This window comes from Silene latifolia, chromosome 5, assembly GCF_048544455.1.
Source record: "Silene latifolia isolate original U9 population chromosome 5, ASM4854445v1, whole genome shotgun sequence".
Lineage (NCBI taxonomy): Eukaryota > Viridiplantae > Streptophyta > Magnoliopsida > Caryophyllales > Caryophyllaceae > Silene > Silene latifolia.
This window is the reverse complement of record NC_133530.1, coordinates 65,446,747-65,463,153: the sequence shown is the minus strand read 5'-3', so window position 1 is coordinate 65,463,153 and position 16,407 is coordinate 65,446,747. Positions and strand designations below refer to the sequence as shown.

The 16,407-nt window shown below is 38.4% G+C and overlaps 1 protein-coding gene and 1 non-coding gene across 2 annotated transcripts; one reads left to right on the top strand and one right to left on the bottom strand.

Moving 5' to 3' along the window:
* Positions 1-6,389: 6,389 nt before the first annotated feature.
* Positions 6,390-8,477, bottom strand: LOC141655452 (uncharacterized). Its single transcript, XM_074462532.1, has 3 exons — positions 8,111-8,477; positions 7,820-8,007; positions 6,390-6,725 (listed from the first exon to the last, which is right to left on the bottom strand). Exons 1-3 carry the CDS (start codon positions 8,475-8,477, stop codon positions 6,390-6,392), a joined length of 891 nt encoding a protein of 296 aa, XP_074318633.1.
* Positions 8,478-15,584: 7,107 nt separating this feature from the next.
* On the top strand, positions 15,585-15,691 carry LOC141658166 (small nucleolar RNA R71). Its single transcript, XR_012549068.1, has one exon. It is a non-coding gene; the product is annotated as a small nucleolar RNA R71 (small nucleolar RNA).
* Positions 15,692-16,407: the final 716 nt, after the last annotated feature.

Sequence of the window (16,407 nt, the reverse complement as noted above, 5' to 3'; positions counted from 1 at the left end):
TCGATCGAGTAGGAGGCACTCGATCAAGTAAGTGTTATACTCGATCGAGTAAGTTGGTTTTACGGGTTGTTTTTGACGGGTTGTGATAGCAACGTGAGAAAGACATATAAACTTAATCCGTCAATTTCTTTTCATTTTTACACTTTTCCACTAGTAGAAAAAACCCCTATCACGACGCGGTTATCATGGCGGTTCTAATAGAAACGACGTGAAAAGCCCAATAAATTAGCGGGAACCCAATTTTTATGCATATAGGAGGTCTATTGTAGCGGTTTATGTAACCGACGTGATAACTGGGACTTTTTATGGCGGTTCGAAATAGAAAACGCCACCATAAGTCAATTGTGGCGGTTATATTAACGACCGACGTTAAAAATAACTCTAAAAGTTAATACTATGTTACAATTTTTTGGGCTAAAAACCGCCATTATATGTTTTAGTGTTGGTTTTTAATTAAAACCAACTTTAATAGAGAAAAAAACCCTCTAAAATTTAAAACCCAAAAGTTCTACTAGTATAATGTTCCTTCGTCTTCTTCGACCTTCGTCATTTTCACACAGCTAAAATTAATCCTCAGAATCCCCTCAATTCAAGCATCAACTCCAACTGTCATCTTCCTTTTCTCATGCCGCCCTCGACAACCGTCAATCTCCTTGTTGTTTCCGGCTACACCACGCCTTTTTCTACTCAATTCAATCATCAATTCCGATTTCAACTCAGGTAACTCCATTTTTCGAACTCCTCTCTATACTACTGGTTGTTTCCGACTACACCGCACAAGTAACAATACAAAGCCACCATTTTTGTTTTATTGTATTATTGTATTATTCAATCATCAATTCCGATTTCAATTCAGGTAACCCCATTTTTCAACTCATCAAATTGATTGTTATTGTATTATTGAATTATACAAAGTAGCATCTGTATTAGTATAAATATCCTATTGTAACTCACTACACTGTATGAATCTTTTAATCGTAATTTTAAATTTTGTGTTAAATTTGTAAGTTTAATTAGGTTAGGGTTCCTTCTTTGGAGTACCGTCGCTAACGCCATGTACACTTGCCATCTCCATTGTCGCTGCTTCTATTGACGCTCCTTCCCTCAGTGCTTCACCCATGGCTTCCACTTCGCCCAAAAATATCGCTGGTATAACTCGAAACCGTAATTTATAACCCCCAAATTGAAAAACCCTAATTAATTTTATTTTAATCTAACTTGTTATTTTTTAGACAATAGTTTGTTGATAGTGTTGCTCGACTCTAAATCTTACTCCTAGTCACCGATTTTATCAGTTGTTCGATTCAACTTTGTTATTTGCAGGTGTTGATTTTAATCTAAATTCGGGTATGTTAAATTGTTAATTTTTTTTTTAGTATTCTATTAATTTTTGTAATTTGTAGGTAATGTCATTTGTGAACTTGATTCCGTTGTTTTATTTGGTGAATTAAGCGGTGATTATTGTGATGGGTTATAACATTTATGGTTAATTCTAATGTGACCTCCTTTGACTCTATAATCATTATCATCAGCTCTTCGAGGAGCGGATGCCAATTATTTCTGCTAAAATACAACACCAATGCTTATTTTTGTAATTTAATTTTGTTTCATCATTTGATTTACAATGATGGTGTGTTTGTTTTTTATTAACTTGTATTGATTATGTTGAGATTGTTGTGGTACCTTTTTAGATTAGTGTTATAACTTGGTGAACTGGTTTACCATTTTAGTGAAAATTTATGTGTTACTCCATATTATGCTTTGGTATATGTGTAGGCTCCCTTTTATGCTATTCATTCTACCTGTGGCATATTATGCACTTGTACAACTTGTTGATTGTCCTCGTTCGTCTTACTTGAACACAAAACAAAATAGTTACAGCCTTAATTTTTCATAGCATGGCTTCTAAAATTTTTCCTAATTTACATATCATATGAATGGCCAAAAACACCCTTGAACGTCCCTTGTTCAAAATAGACTGATGCATTTTACTCATCAGCACTTCCAGTTTCCGTGTCAACTTGCAGCCCTCATAACTCTGTGCTCCCTTCGAACTAGCATGCCCAAACTATGCCATTTTGTAGCTACAAGAGTTAGATAACATGTCCAAAAATAATGACTCCAAGATGTTGCCTAGTTTGAGAGATATGATCGCTTTAATTCTGACAGGTCAAGCTGTTTCTCTGCTGTACATTTCAGCATTCAGATTTCGTTTGCAAACCTTATAAATATTGCCTTAAGATGAGTTAGAATTTCCCATAGGTACCAAATGAAAGCTAAAAGAGTTAGCTTTCATTTACAATTGGAATCACACGAAATAGGCTCCTGGATTGAGAGATATAGGACAAAGAATAAGTTCGGGTCAGAACTGAATGTTCAGCAGCATGCTATGTTCCATGAGGGATTTTGAGGCTTCATATCTCTTTGTTCAGGTTGAACCAATGTGCAAACCATACATAAAATGAAAGCTAATTGAGTTAGCTTTCATTTCCAATTTGAATCACATACAAACGATTCCTGGATTGTGAGGTATTGCCACTTATTTGATGACAGGTCAAAACTAGCCTGCAGGGCATTCCTCGTGCACAGCCTGTTTGTTTGGCTATAACTCAAGACACATAACTGATATGGGCACGATTCCAACTTTCTGTATTTCTTTGCGTGTTCTGTTCTTTACCTTTATATCTCAGTTTCTTTGAGTGTTCTATTCTTTATAGGATTGAGTAAGATTTTGCTTGATTGGATATGTTGGTTTGATTTTTATCATGGATTATTCACTTGTACAAAAAAATTTCTGAAAACCCTAAATGCATCAGCACCCACCTTTCGCCTTCAGGTTGCCTCTTGACGTTCTTACTCAAGCCGCAATCGTTCAGGGACACCTTCTGCAGTTTATTATGAGACTCATTTCATGGTACATCTCCCTTCATCTTTCTTCTTATAACCATCCATTGATAGATTTAAATATTGACTCTAAATTCGGATATATTGAACAAAAGTGTGTAATGACTATCCCCATTTTTCGCTATTTGGGTGTCCATGTATTGATGTTTGATGAATTCAAAGTTATATTGTGTTAAAAAAAAACTATTTTATCAATAGTAGAACTACCTTCTCCTTTTTGTTGGTCATTCTAATTTTTGCATCTCTAAAAGGGATATGGTGAATACAAGTGAACCGAGTGACTAAATGAACTTCTCCTTTATTTGAAACTTAATTAGCCATTCTACTTTTCGTCAAGCTTTCACGTTTCATCGGTTGATTTTGAAATTTTCAGATTGTAAGGATGGAGAAGGAGAGGTACCTAAATGACATCAATGTGAGTTCATTACCTGCTCTTTTAAATCTAGCATTAGTTCTGTTCTCATTTTTTCGGGAGTATGACTATTTTTCCGGGACTATGACTTTTCGTCTATGACTATTTTATCAAGTAACATTCAATTGATGCAATTTTGGACGTCGTATTATTACGTGTCATCCAAAAGTTAACATTTATCATATTATAGCCCCAGAGATTCATTTGGCTCTTTTGAATATAGAGGTAAAAGAAAATAGCTCAATTTACTATTCGCTTGAATATGAATGTAAAATGGTTCCTTTCTATGCTTTGCGGTAAGTTCTTATAGCTATTTCAGACAAACCTGTTAGTGTTCTATGCTTTGCGGTTAGAATATACATGGTAATTGTTTCAGAATGACATTGATGCTTTTTTGTTTAACTGTGTGGTCGATTGTATAGATGCATTCAAATGTCATTTATACTTCATGAATGTGGCCTACCTGACTATGATTGTTGTTCTTTCTTTGTCTATCTAGAGTGTTCTAGTCATTTGCCCTCTGTTGATCTTTTTTTTGGTGAATAGAGTATACTGCTGTTTAATTGCTTACTATTTAAAACTCAAGTTTTTCTCGTGAGTGTCTTAAAATAGCATTTTGATGTTGTCACTAACATCACCTGGCTTCTTTATTGTGCAGCCAAGTTACCCTCGAATGGCTCACATTCGAAAGGGATGGGTGGCTCGACAACTTTTCAAGCTGGTGATATTTACTTGACTGATGGGGTTTTTTTTTTTTTTTTTTTTTGGGTATAGGTAAGCTTCTCATTAAAATCAAAAGTATCCCATACAATTACATTTTACTCTCTTAAACATACTCATCAAGTTCAGTGCTGTCTAATGTATGCAATCCAAGCTAAAGCACTAGTATTTCTACTGTTAAATCAGAATCGTCCCTACGCGCATTTTCACCTCGCCTTGACCCGTTTACAGAAGACACTCGGTCCGCTGACAAAACCATCCACCCCGCTAACATTTCGTACATTCCAGGATATTATACATTATGCTTTGGCTAATATCATCTCACGCTATAATCTTCTTCCCCGCAAGCACTATGGTCTCGCAATCGAACCCACCATCAATCACCTCTGAACATGGCAACTCAATCATACACCAATTAGCAATTAAATCTCTCGCATCTTTGACGAAAGCACATGAGAAGAAGAGATGCTCATGAGACTCTTCTTGTAATCCACACGTAAAACACATGTTACTCTGAATAATGTGCATTCTAAGCAGCCTATCCTGAGTTGTTAATCTCTGATGAGCAATCAACCAACACAAGAAAGCCTATTTAGGAATGATCCACTGATTTAGCACCCATGGATACCACGTCACCTTGTCCATATCTGGTTTCAAAGAATCGATACCCTATCCGGCGTTATAATGTTCTACATCTCGCTCCGAAAATGTAATCTTTAAGTAAATGTTTGACCTGGCATATTTTACGCCAAGCCCAGCTACTGTTAACTCCTGGTTCATACTCTTCCCATTTGGAATTCTTGATGTAGATGGCATGCACCCATTTGACCCAAAGGTGGTCAGTCTTTTGAGCCACCCACCAAGCATATTTACCTATGGACGCGAGATTCCAGGCATGAAAATCTCTTATCCCTAGGCCCCCCTGCTTCCTTTCTCTGCAAACTGTTTCCCAAGAAACAAGCATTGGGCTCTCCTTGCTATCATTACCATACCACAAGAAAGATCTGGAAATAGCCTCTAGTTTGCCAACGACAGTTTTGGGGAGGATAAAAATCCTAAACCAATAACTGTGCAAGGAACTGAGCACTGCTTTTATCAAGATCAGTCGTCCAGCGTAAGAAAGCTTCCTTGACCCCAGACTCCTGATCCTTTCAACTATCTTATCCACCAGTATATTGCAAACCAGTACAGACAGACGTTTTTGAGAGACTGTCACCCCCAAGTATTTGAATGGAACAGTTCCTCTTTTCATACCAGTGGCTCTCTCAATATCATTCACCAACTGAGCATCAATACCATTATAGTAGAAGTTTGATTTACTGCAATTCATGGACAAACCAGAAGATTTTGAGAACATCTTAAAGGCTTGTAGCATCAACCCTACAGAAGCTCTATCTCCTTTGCAAAAGAGGATGAGATCATCAGCAAAGCATAAGTGGGACAATTTAATTCTATTGCAGAGTGGATGAAATTTGAAGCTGCTATGTTTTTGAGTCACTGACAAAATTCTACTGAGATATTCTAGGCAAAGAGTGAATAGCAGGGGTGATAAGGGATCCCCCTGTCTAAGTCCTCTTTTGCCTCTAAAATATCCAAAGCTTTCACCATTAATAGACAAAGAGAAAGAGGGAGTGGTGAAGCATTGAACCAGGAGCTTGGTAAACTGATCAGGGAAACCAGTGGCTCTCAACATATCCTCTACAAAAGCCCATTCCACTGAATCATAAGCCTTTTGTAGGTCCAATTTCATCAAAATTCTAGGAGAGCAACTCTTTCTCTTATACAATCTAACCAAATCCTGGCAAATCAGAATATTCCCTGCAATATCCCTTCCATTCACAAAAGCACTTTGAGAGGGGTTGATAATATGAGGTAGTACCTTCCCCAATCTGTTATATATCACTTTAGAGAGGCATTTGTACATTGTGTTGCAACAGGCAATGGGCCTAAATTGCATGACATTCTCAGGTTTGGGGACCTTTGGGATAAGAGTAATGATGGTGGCATTACACTGTTTCAAAACTTCCCCAGACTGAAAAGCACTCTGAACAGCAGAAATTACATCAGCTCCAACAACACTCCAGTTATCCTTGAAAAACTGACTACTATACCCATCAGGCCCTGGGGCTTTTGTTCCTGGAATGCTAAACATAGCACTCCTGACTTCTTCCCTAGTGACAGGAGCAATCAATAAAGCACAATGTTCAGGAGTCAAACAATTCCCAAACTTAACAATCCTCTTGTTGAGAGGTTTCACACATTTAGAGGAGCCTAGCATAGTCTCATAATACTCCTCAAAGGCTTTCTGGATGGTTTCAGGGGTAGAGCATAATTGATTATTGACATCCTTCACCTAATACACTCTATTTTTAGCCCTTCTATGTTTAATGCTAGCATGGAAAAAGGCCGTATTATCATCTCCATACTGCATCCAGTCTCCCTTAGCTTTCTGTCTCAGACACTGATCTCTGGCCTGCAATAATTCCTCTAAATTCCTTGCACATTCTCTTTCAGAGTGACACAAATCCTCATTCAGTGGGTCATCAACCAACAGATGTTGAAAGTGGTTCAGAGACAGTTCAGCTACATGGGTAAGGTTTTTAATGTCAGCAAAATGGTCTCTATTCAACATTCTTAACCCAGCTTTTAGCCCTCTCAACTTCTGGACTACTCTGAACATAGGAGTGCCCTGCACTGATTGTTGCCAACCAGTCCTAATAATATCATGGTAGTTAGGGGCCAACGACCACATATTATTGTGGGTTAATATCCGTATACTACCCCTTTAATTGTAGGACTATAACGTAAAATTTACATGTGAATATTGTCATAAAACATAAAAACGATAAGGAACAAGAAATCAACCTCGGGTCCTTGATGAACGGCGTAAAGAACAGAAATCAAACCAGATTCCCTCCTAATTGTTGCACCCAAGACCTTGTCCGAGATATGCCCTTGTGCTAGAACAGTGTTCTCCGATTGCCTTGCAATATTGGGAGAACTGATGTGAGTTTTTCACTGGATGAGAGATCCGAATTTTGAGAGGCACTGTTCTCGAAACCCTAATTTCTTTTGTGAAAGAATGATTAGGTTACAAAGAGGAGAGACTCCCTCTTTGTATGGCTCGGCCGTGAGCTCTCAATGAGGAGAGTGGGCTTTCCACTTTCTCTCATTTCTAACTCATGGTACGACCAAATCCTAAATGCATATGACACGGTCGATCATAAATCATCTAGGTTATCGAAAATTAAGGCATCACCTAATAATACGGGTTAGTCAAATTATTAATACGTGTCCGACAAAACATGTTGTATAATTACATTCAATATACATTTAATTAAATATAAATCGCTTATATTTAATTTTACGAATTAACGTTAATTCGCTTTTAGCCCATGATATTTAATCCATATTAAATATAATATCTCAACATCACATATTTGACTAATTACTAGTCAAATAACTCGATAACCGGTTAGTCAATTTTGGCATCTACATGACAAGATTTCCATACTGTCACGTCTCCCGAACGTATCCTATAGGTGTGACTTTTAGGGACCAGTTGATCACCGCCATCTGTATGACAATAACGTCAAACTTATCTAGCAAGCCAACCGTTATTGATAAACGTGGATCAACTGATAATAATACCAAAGTATGCCCTTTGATCCTTTTAGAGGTTTATAAGTCCTTGCACTAACTGTTAAGGACACTAACCCCAACAATTATAATACTTAAACGAACTCCCTTTCTTTGTTCTTTCTTCTTCAAGGTAAATGAGACCTGGACAATTGTCAAACATTCCCTCAGGTAGAAAGTGAACATAGCTATCAGAAAAGCTATCCATCCAGTCAGCATTGATGAACACCATATCCAATCTGCTATAAACTTTGGACTGATGCTCATGTTTGTTATTCCAGGTGAAAAAGCCCCTTTGCATCCGAGATCGAGATAGCGATATCCTGAATAGTCTGCAAGATATGCCTAATCTCAAACATGAGAAATAGGAGCCCCACCTATTCTTTCATTAACTCGCCATCACGAATTAAAGTCCCCAAAGAACAATCCAAGGACCCTGAATCATACTATGATATTTCCTTAAGCTATCCCATAAAGGAATCCTTTCAGCAGCTTTGTTCAAACCATACACAACAGTCATCCAGAAGTTTTTCCTTCTGATTTTATCAATCACCTGAAAGTGAATACTCTGAATCTGAACATCCAAAATATTAATATCATAGGCAGTAGGTTCCCACAAAAGCCAGATGCGTCCACCTCTATGTAAAGTACTATTAGTGCAAATAGCCCAATGATCACCTAAATTATTCCTTACTTTATTACCATTACTACTTCTTATTTTTGTTTCTAACAAACCACATAACCCCACTTTATTTAATATTAAGCTTCTCTTTATTTCTTGTTGCATTGTAGGGTTATTCATTCCTCTAACATTCCATACGCAACACTTATCCATTGTCCACAGTAGGCTTGCTAGGACCACCTTTTTCAACTACTCTATTCTCAATTATCCCCAATCTTGTTTTCTGCAACGATTGAGACAATGATTCCATAAAAGACACTCCCCCTGGTGTTATGACACCTGGTGTAAACGTCCTCTTTTCACCCCTATCATTCCTCATCAGCCTGGTTAAGAATCTCCTAGGGAGGGAGCTCTCCACCAATGGGATTGTAGGCACTACAACTGGAGTCATAACCACTGCAGTGGACTTGGGAGTCCTAGGTATAGGAGCCGCACAGAACCCGTACAGTGCTTTCAGACTTGGTTTAGGAGCAACTTTCTGCGCCGTCGCACAGTACTACCTTAGGTTTCCAGATTTTCCGACTCACAGGTTTGGTCATCCCCTTCCTACAGTTTTCAGTCAGATGTCCTAAGCCCTTACAAGCAGTGCACTGCAAAGGGAGCCAGTCATACACTACCTTAAGCTGCTTAGACACTCCATGTTCATTAAGAAATGTAATAACATCAGGGAACTCTTGACCAACATCCACCTCAATCATTATTCTAGCAAACCCTATGAAATTCCTGTGAAAGGTAACATCATCACACTTAATGAAACTGCCTACCACTCCACTTAATTTCTTCAGGCACTCTAGACCCCAATACTTGACATCCAAGCCATATAATTTCATCCAAATTGGAAATCTTTTAACATCATGCTTGATTAACTCAGTATCCTGTGTCCATTCCTTAACAATAACAGGCTTGTTATCGAAAAGTAAATGGCCATTATTCAGAACAAATTGTTGTTGTTCTTTAGTCTTAAATCTGACTAGGAAAATACCATTAGGCATAAAAGAAATTTTATCAATACCCTGAGCTTTCCATACGCGGTTGATAAACCCAAAGGAGTACCGAACTCGGAGGATTCGCACCAAGCACATAACAAAAACAGAGGATGACCGAATCAGATCTCCCTAAGAACATCCTCCTTAGTAATTTGTATCATCGGTCGGACGTTCGTTGTTGCTGGAATTTGCGGAACTGGTTCATCTTGATAGATTTCTTCCTCCTCTAGTATCATCTCTAAGTCTTCTTCAAGTTCCTGCGATGAAATTGCAACTGTCTGTGATGTGATTTTCCTTTCTTAGATGATGAATTCAGACTAATATCTACTGTTTTTTGTGAATTTTTCGTGTTTTTTTGATGTGAAATCGTTGAATTTTGAGGATTTTTGTTGTTTTTCTTAGATCTAGCCATTGCTTGAAGATTATGCTAAACTAACCGAAAAACAAAGGGAGGTTTCTCGCTCTACGTTTTCTCTCTCATCCTCAAGATTTTATTTTTACCATTTGTGACTGATGGGGGTTTATCGTAGACAAAGTCCGTATTTTGCATCCATTAACAAGAAATACTGACTAGTTTATTAACTAAGGCGTGTATGTGATTATTTATATACTTGGATATAAAAACATCGACATTATTGTTCTATCGGATAATATGCAAGTTCGTTGGCTTGTCAAATATATAGGTCATTGCTACCAATATTTTGGTAGTAAATAATTTTTTTTTTAAAATATCAATCTATGGTGGCAGTTCTTAAATATGGAACGCCACTATTAGTTTAACTTTAGTGACGGTTCATTACTAACAACCGCCGTCATAATTACCTTTGGTGGTGGTTCTTTAACAAGAACCGACCTTATATTATCGTGTTGTGGCGGTTTGTGATTCAAAGTTCTTATTAAAATATCTATGATGGCGGTTTTCAAACAATGACCGCCACTATAAGCGAGTTATAGTGGCGATTCATATCTGACAACCGCCGTTTTATATAAGTCTATAATGGCAGTTTTTTTAACAACCGCCACCGTGTGAGAGCTATAGTGGCGGTTGTACAATCACTGCAAAATTATATTCGACTCTGTGATATATGACGCACCCAAAACCTTTAAAAACCGCCATTAAAGGTCATTTTCGACCGCCATTGTAGGGGTTTTTTCTACTAGTGTTCTAAACTTCACAAAGATAACACAAAGTTACGTTGCTTCTCTCTCTCTCTCTCATTGCTATCAAATCCTAAGGGCTAGAGTCGTCGGATCGTTGTGTTCTTCACGCCGTTGAGACCTTTGTATTGTAGATAAGATCTTAGTATAGTTTTTATGTTGTTTCATTGATTTGGTTGAAACCCTAATTGGGTAAATTAGTGGTTTTAGGAGTATTTTGTTTATTTGATGGTGATTGTATGATTGTATGTTTGATAGGAGGTGATTGTATTAAAGAGCGATTTTGATTAGCTGATTGTGACGATCTTGGTGATTGCTTTTTCAGGTAGGGTTTCCCTACTCAGTTTCCCTACTCAGTTATTGATTACATAGTTGTTGTTGATGGTTGTTTAATGTTGTTGAATCACATTGTATTGGAATTGGTAATTGGAAATTGTTGTTGTATAATGTGGTTGGTTGTAGAATTGTTTGTGGTTCTCGAGGTGCGTCCTCGTCTGAGTGGAGTCACTTCCGAGAGTGGATTCACGCCCTTGATTCGCCCTTTGTGGAACCCGCCACAGGAGGGGATGTGCACATTAATGAACATGAGTTATCGCTCGGATGAGATGAGCGGGGCTTAGGTGGGTACGGCCGCGGTCCCCCACTGGCGGCGAGTAATATCTGTTGTGATGGGTATTCTGGCAGGACTACACAATTTAGTGTGTAGTCAGGTGTGTGGAGTTGTGACGGAGTTTGGGGTGATTTGTGTGATGTATCTTATGTATTGTGTATCTTGTTTTGTGTAATCAGTAACTGACCCCGTTTAAATGTTTTAAAAACTGTGGTGATCCATTCGGGGGTGGTGAGCAGTTGTCTAGCAGGTATACTATGGATGCGTGCGGGATTAGCTGGGGATGGAGTCGCCACGAGTCTGATAGTGGTCTTCCGCTGTATTATCATGAGACCTTTTGTTACTTTAGTTGTAGTTTGGTTTTAGAACAGTTGTGCTTTACTTTAGAGTTGGCTTTGTTATGTAATCACTTAAACTTATATATTAATGTACGTTCTTTTATGGTTTATTTTATATTCATTACCTCGGGTAACCGAGATTGTAGCACTTCCATGCATTAGGTGGTCCTGGTAAGGCACCTTGGTGTATGGGGGTGTTACAGTTTCATCGGCATTCTTTTCACTTGAACTTGAACTTTGCTCTTCTTCCTCATCATCTTGGCAAGACCCACTATCTTCCCCGCTCTCATCATCAACTTCCTCCTTTCTCCTTGTATCCCTTTCTTCATCTTGAGAAGTATTAGGAAAGAACACTTTCCTATCCACCCAATCCGGCAAAGAACTCGAAGGATCAAGGAGTCCTTGCCTAGAAAGATGGTAGAGGGTTGGATATTGGGCGATCATGGTAAGCTTCTTTATGCATGTATTGCATTAGTTGGGTCAAGTAGTCATTGCCCGCCATAGCACCATTAGATTTGAACTCCTGGTAGGCAAAGGGATAAGGTGGTGTAACAATAGAGGAGGAAGGTTCTTCTCTTGGTTGTTGTTGTTGCTTGATGATGGTCTCGGCTTGCTCGGAAACGGGGATGAGATAGTTGGTCCGGTGGGTGGAGATGCGGCAAATATTACTTGGTAAGAAAATGGACTTGGCATCGTTGATGAGCCACTCGTAGTTATGGTCCAAGCTATCGTGCTTGACCCATTGAAACTTGTGAATCATGTTGCCCATGTCAAGAAGGTGGCTTCCTTCAACCGATTTATAGGTGTTATCCTTGTTGAAATCCGGGTTAAAATGTCTTGCCAACCTCGTGACCAAGCCTCCATTAACAATAAAGGCCGCACCATCCTTCCCATTCTCAATATCCAACAATCTTTTTATCAATAGTTGAAGAACATTATAATCACTCTTGGGTTTCCCACCAACATTCAAGAAAGACTAAACAAAGTCTAATTCCGTCAAGTGATTGGCTTCTTTCCTACTAATCAATGTGTTTGCCACGAACTTGTGCCAATACCTTATACCCGGATGATGAATGTACAAGGCATGCCACTCTTTGAAAGTAGTGAACTTATGACCGGAGCTAGCCAAATTGGTTCGGCATCAAATTCCTATGGCTTCTTTGTGAACCAGTCATGGTTCTCAAGCCCTAATACTTCACCAAATTAACCTTTGAGCATCGTTCTAGTCTTGTTTTCGAGACGAAATTCTACATAATTTCGAGTCTCAACCTTATACTCCCTCAAGGAGCTAATGAACTCCAAAGTCAAGGAGGGGTATGTCAATTCATTCATTTCAAAGAGGGTTGCTAACCCCATGGACTCGAAAAATGCCTTTGTTTGTTCAAGGACACCCAAATTTCTCAAAGCATCTTGACATACAAATTTTGTAGCTAAAATATTTTTCTTAGTAAGGGATTCAAATGCAAGCTTATGTTTATCGGATAAAAAAGTTACCTTTGGATAGTTCTTCAATTGTTCTACTTTCAGGATAGAATTAGTAGCTTCCTCAATAGCATTGAAGGTTGAAGTAGTAGCTTGCTCCCTTTGTACCAAGACCATTGCTTTGGATGCTAGAGCTTGTGGTCTTTTCGACAATGTTGGTATTTTTGTTGCCTTGATTTATTCCTTGATCCTTGCCATTGATTTCCTTCTTGTATCAACACACCAAGTAAATGCTTGAATGCTTCTTTCTTCAAGTTTCAATTGAATGCCCAATCAATTTGGGAATTTTTGAATTTTCACCTAACCCTTGAAGAATTGATTGATTTTTTTGAGAAATTGTTGTTTGAATGGTCTTATGTTGATGAAGGAGTGATTTACTTTTGTTTTGAGCAAGTTTGGACTTGATTTGGGTTAATTTGGATGAGAGATTGGTTTTTTTGGATGAAGTTTTGAAGGTTCAAGTGAGGGAAATAATGGTGTTTGTGTTTGAATGAAGTGAAATGAAATGAAGAACATGGGTTTTGGTCCTGTGATTGGTGATATAACAGGTCGGGACGGGCGACTTAAGGGCAAGTCGGGCGGATTTTTGGACAGTGGAAAATCTACTTTCTGAAGGGCTTTGGAAACGGGCATCTTGAAGGCAAGTCAGGCGAATTTTCTCTTGGCTCGCTCGACTTGTGCTAGAGACGGGTAGATTGTCTTCTAGTGCGAATTTTACAATTAGATAGCTCCTTCAAATCCCACGACCTGAGCTGAGGTCGGGCGTCTTGAGCATTGGCTCGCTCGACTTGAGCTCGGCTCGGGCATATTCTTTCACAGAGCAGATTCCACTTTGCAGCCCTTTCCCAGTCCCCATAAACTCAGGTCTGCTACTGGGCGTTTTCACCCCGTGTGATTTATTCTTCTTTTCTTCTTCAAATCTTCTTGTGTAGCATTACAAAGGCTTGATTAGCTTAGGCATGTGCTTTCCCACACGATCATCAAACACTACACATTTGAAGAACATTAAAATCCCTCCCTCACTTGCTCTCATGTCACACAAGTTAATAAACAAAGCATGTAAAGTGCAATGCAAAAATGAGTAATGTACATGTTAAATGAAATGCAAGTTAAGAGGTTGGAATATTTACAAATGGTGGTTTAGTGATGACTCTACCAAACTCTCCTTCTTGTGAGAGGTGTTAAGGAGGGAAAGCCAAGGTGTTGTTGATGTTGCTCAACACCTTGTAGAAGTAGTCAAAGGCTTGTTCATTCTCATGGTAAAGGTCTTCCATAGACCCTTGCATATTGTCGTCTTCATTGTGGTAGTCCGAGTTAAAGCGTTGACAAGGATCCATCAAGCCTTGTTCTAGGTTCATAGAATTCCCAATTTAGGGATTAACCAATCCCTCAAATTCATCGTCCCTTGTAGAATTGCACTACACACCTTAGTGAAGGCAATGGTTTCCAACTTTCGGATGGACTTCTTCTTGGTAAGGATGTCTTTCATGTACTTTGCATAGGCCGGAACATGATGGATTAGCTCCGTGAATGGCTAGAAACCTCTAAGTTCTTCACAATCTCCATAAACTTTCCAAGTTACTCATCAAACTTGGGCTTAGCTTGGCGACTTGGGAATGGAAGTCTAATCACAATAGGCTCTTTCTAAATTTCCTTAACCTTCTCTTCATTTATCTTCTTTGATTAGTCATTGGTTGTTGTCTCTACCACCTTAGGATTTCTCCTTAGTGGCTCAATCACATTACTTTGCTTGCCATTCTCTTCAACAATTCCTTCTTCAATTGACATCTTTGACCCCTCATATCTTATGCCACTCCTCAAGTGGATAGCATTAATAGTCTCATGTCTTGTGGGAGGATTACCTTGAGGAGTTAATTGCCCCTTCTGTCTTTGGGAGCTAGAAGATGCTAATTGAGGCAATTGAGTCTCCAATATTTTGGTGTGAGTTAGGATATTGTTGATGGTGGTTTCTTTGGCTTGGCTATCCCTTTGCATTTGAGCAAAGAAATCTTGTTGGCCCTTTTGCATTTGGAGGACCACTTTTTGAACATCAAAGGCTTGGTCATTGGGTTGATTGTAGTATGGTCTTTGAGTAGTATTTATCATTGGAGGTGGTGTGTATGTGGGTTTAGGATTTTGGACATTTTGGCTCTTGTGTGAAAGGTTTGGATGGAATTTGGTATTCTCATTATAGTAGTTGGAGTAAGGGGTGCTATTCTTGTATGCTTGGAAAGCATTTACTTATTCATTTGTTGCCCTACATTCATGTTGGTCATGTCCCAAGGTTCCACAATTCTCACACACTCCATTTGGGATTAAGGATGATGCCATCATAGCATTGACATGTTGTTTGGGTGATTTGGAAGCTTCGTCAAGCTTAGCCATGGCCTTCTCAAACTTCAAGTTGATGGTGTCAATATGAGCACTTAGTTGAGCACCCAATTGTGTTATGGAATCTACCTCATGCTTTCCTCCTCTAATGGCCTTTCGTGGCCTACTATATTGGGAATTATGAATCGATATCTCTTCAATTTTGGCCTATGTTTGGTTGTCATCAACCTCGGTGAACCTTCCATTCGACCCCATATTAAGCACATTTCGGGAGTCTTCATATAAGCCATTCCAAAATTGGTGAACAAGGAACCACTCACTAAGTCCATGATGAGGACAAGAGTGACAAGTATCCTTGAATCTCTCTCATGCTTCATATAATGATTATTCATCCCTTTGCTTGAACCCGGTGATTTGGGCTCTCAATATGTTGGTCTTCTCTGTAGTGTTGGGATATGTGTCCTCCGACAATAATGCGATCACAACTGTCGATCATGATGATCACATGTTTAAATCTCATTTTAAGAATACATGTGAGATTTAATATTTTACAGTCAACTGGTCCACACATATCGGTAATGATTGGCTCACTAGAGTTTGACATAACTGTCGTGCGACGGTGGTGATCAGTTGATCCCCTTAGGTCATACCTATAGGGAAATACTCTTAATTGATTATTTAATTAATCGTATGTCGATACGAGTTAATTAAGTTGCATAAAATTGACGGATGATTTTGTGAGTAAAGTTAACGTGTCTTATTGTAATTCGATTAAATTAGATACGGTCTAAGTAATCGAATTGTTTTATTACTTGGATAAAATTTTTGTTTACGAAACAATTGAAATAGAAATTGAATGAATAATTTATTATAAATACAAGACGTTGTAAATTTATAATTAGATAAACCGTTTTGGTACAAGTAATTACGAATTACTAGTCAATATTGTATATGACATATTTTATGAGTATGTTGATTTTTAATATGTTAAAAATACATTACAATTTCACATGTCAAGTAACATGTCACATATGTCACAATTGACAAATGACAAAATAAAATGGACCATCCATTTTATCTCATGTGTACCTAAATAAGGGAGGGGTTAGGTTTAATATTGTGTTTTTATCTTTCTTGGGTAGAAA

Excerpts from the sequence above, each read along its gene's own strand:
- LOC141655452 (XM_074462532.1), bottom strand. The coding sequence starts at position 8,477 with ATGAATAACCCTACAATGCAACAAGAAATAAAGAGAAGCTTAATATTA. Across the intron at positions 8,008-8,110 it reads ATATCATAGTATGATTCAGG|ACTATTCAGGATATCGCTAT; the intron begins GTCCTTGGATTG and ends CATATCTTGCAG. Across the intron at positions 6,726-7,819 it reads AATGTTTGACAATTGTCCAG|GGCACTCCTATGTTCAGAGT; the intron begins GTCTCATTTACC and ends CAATCAGTGCAG.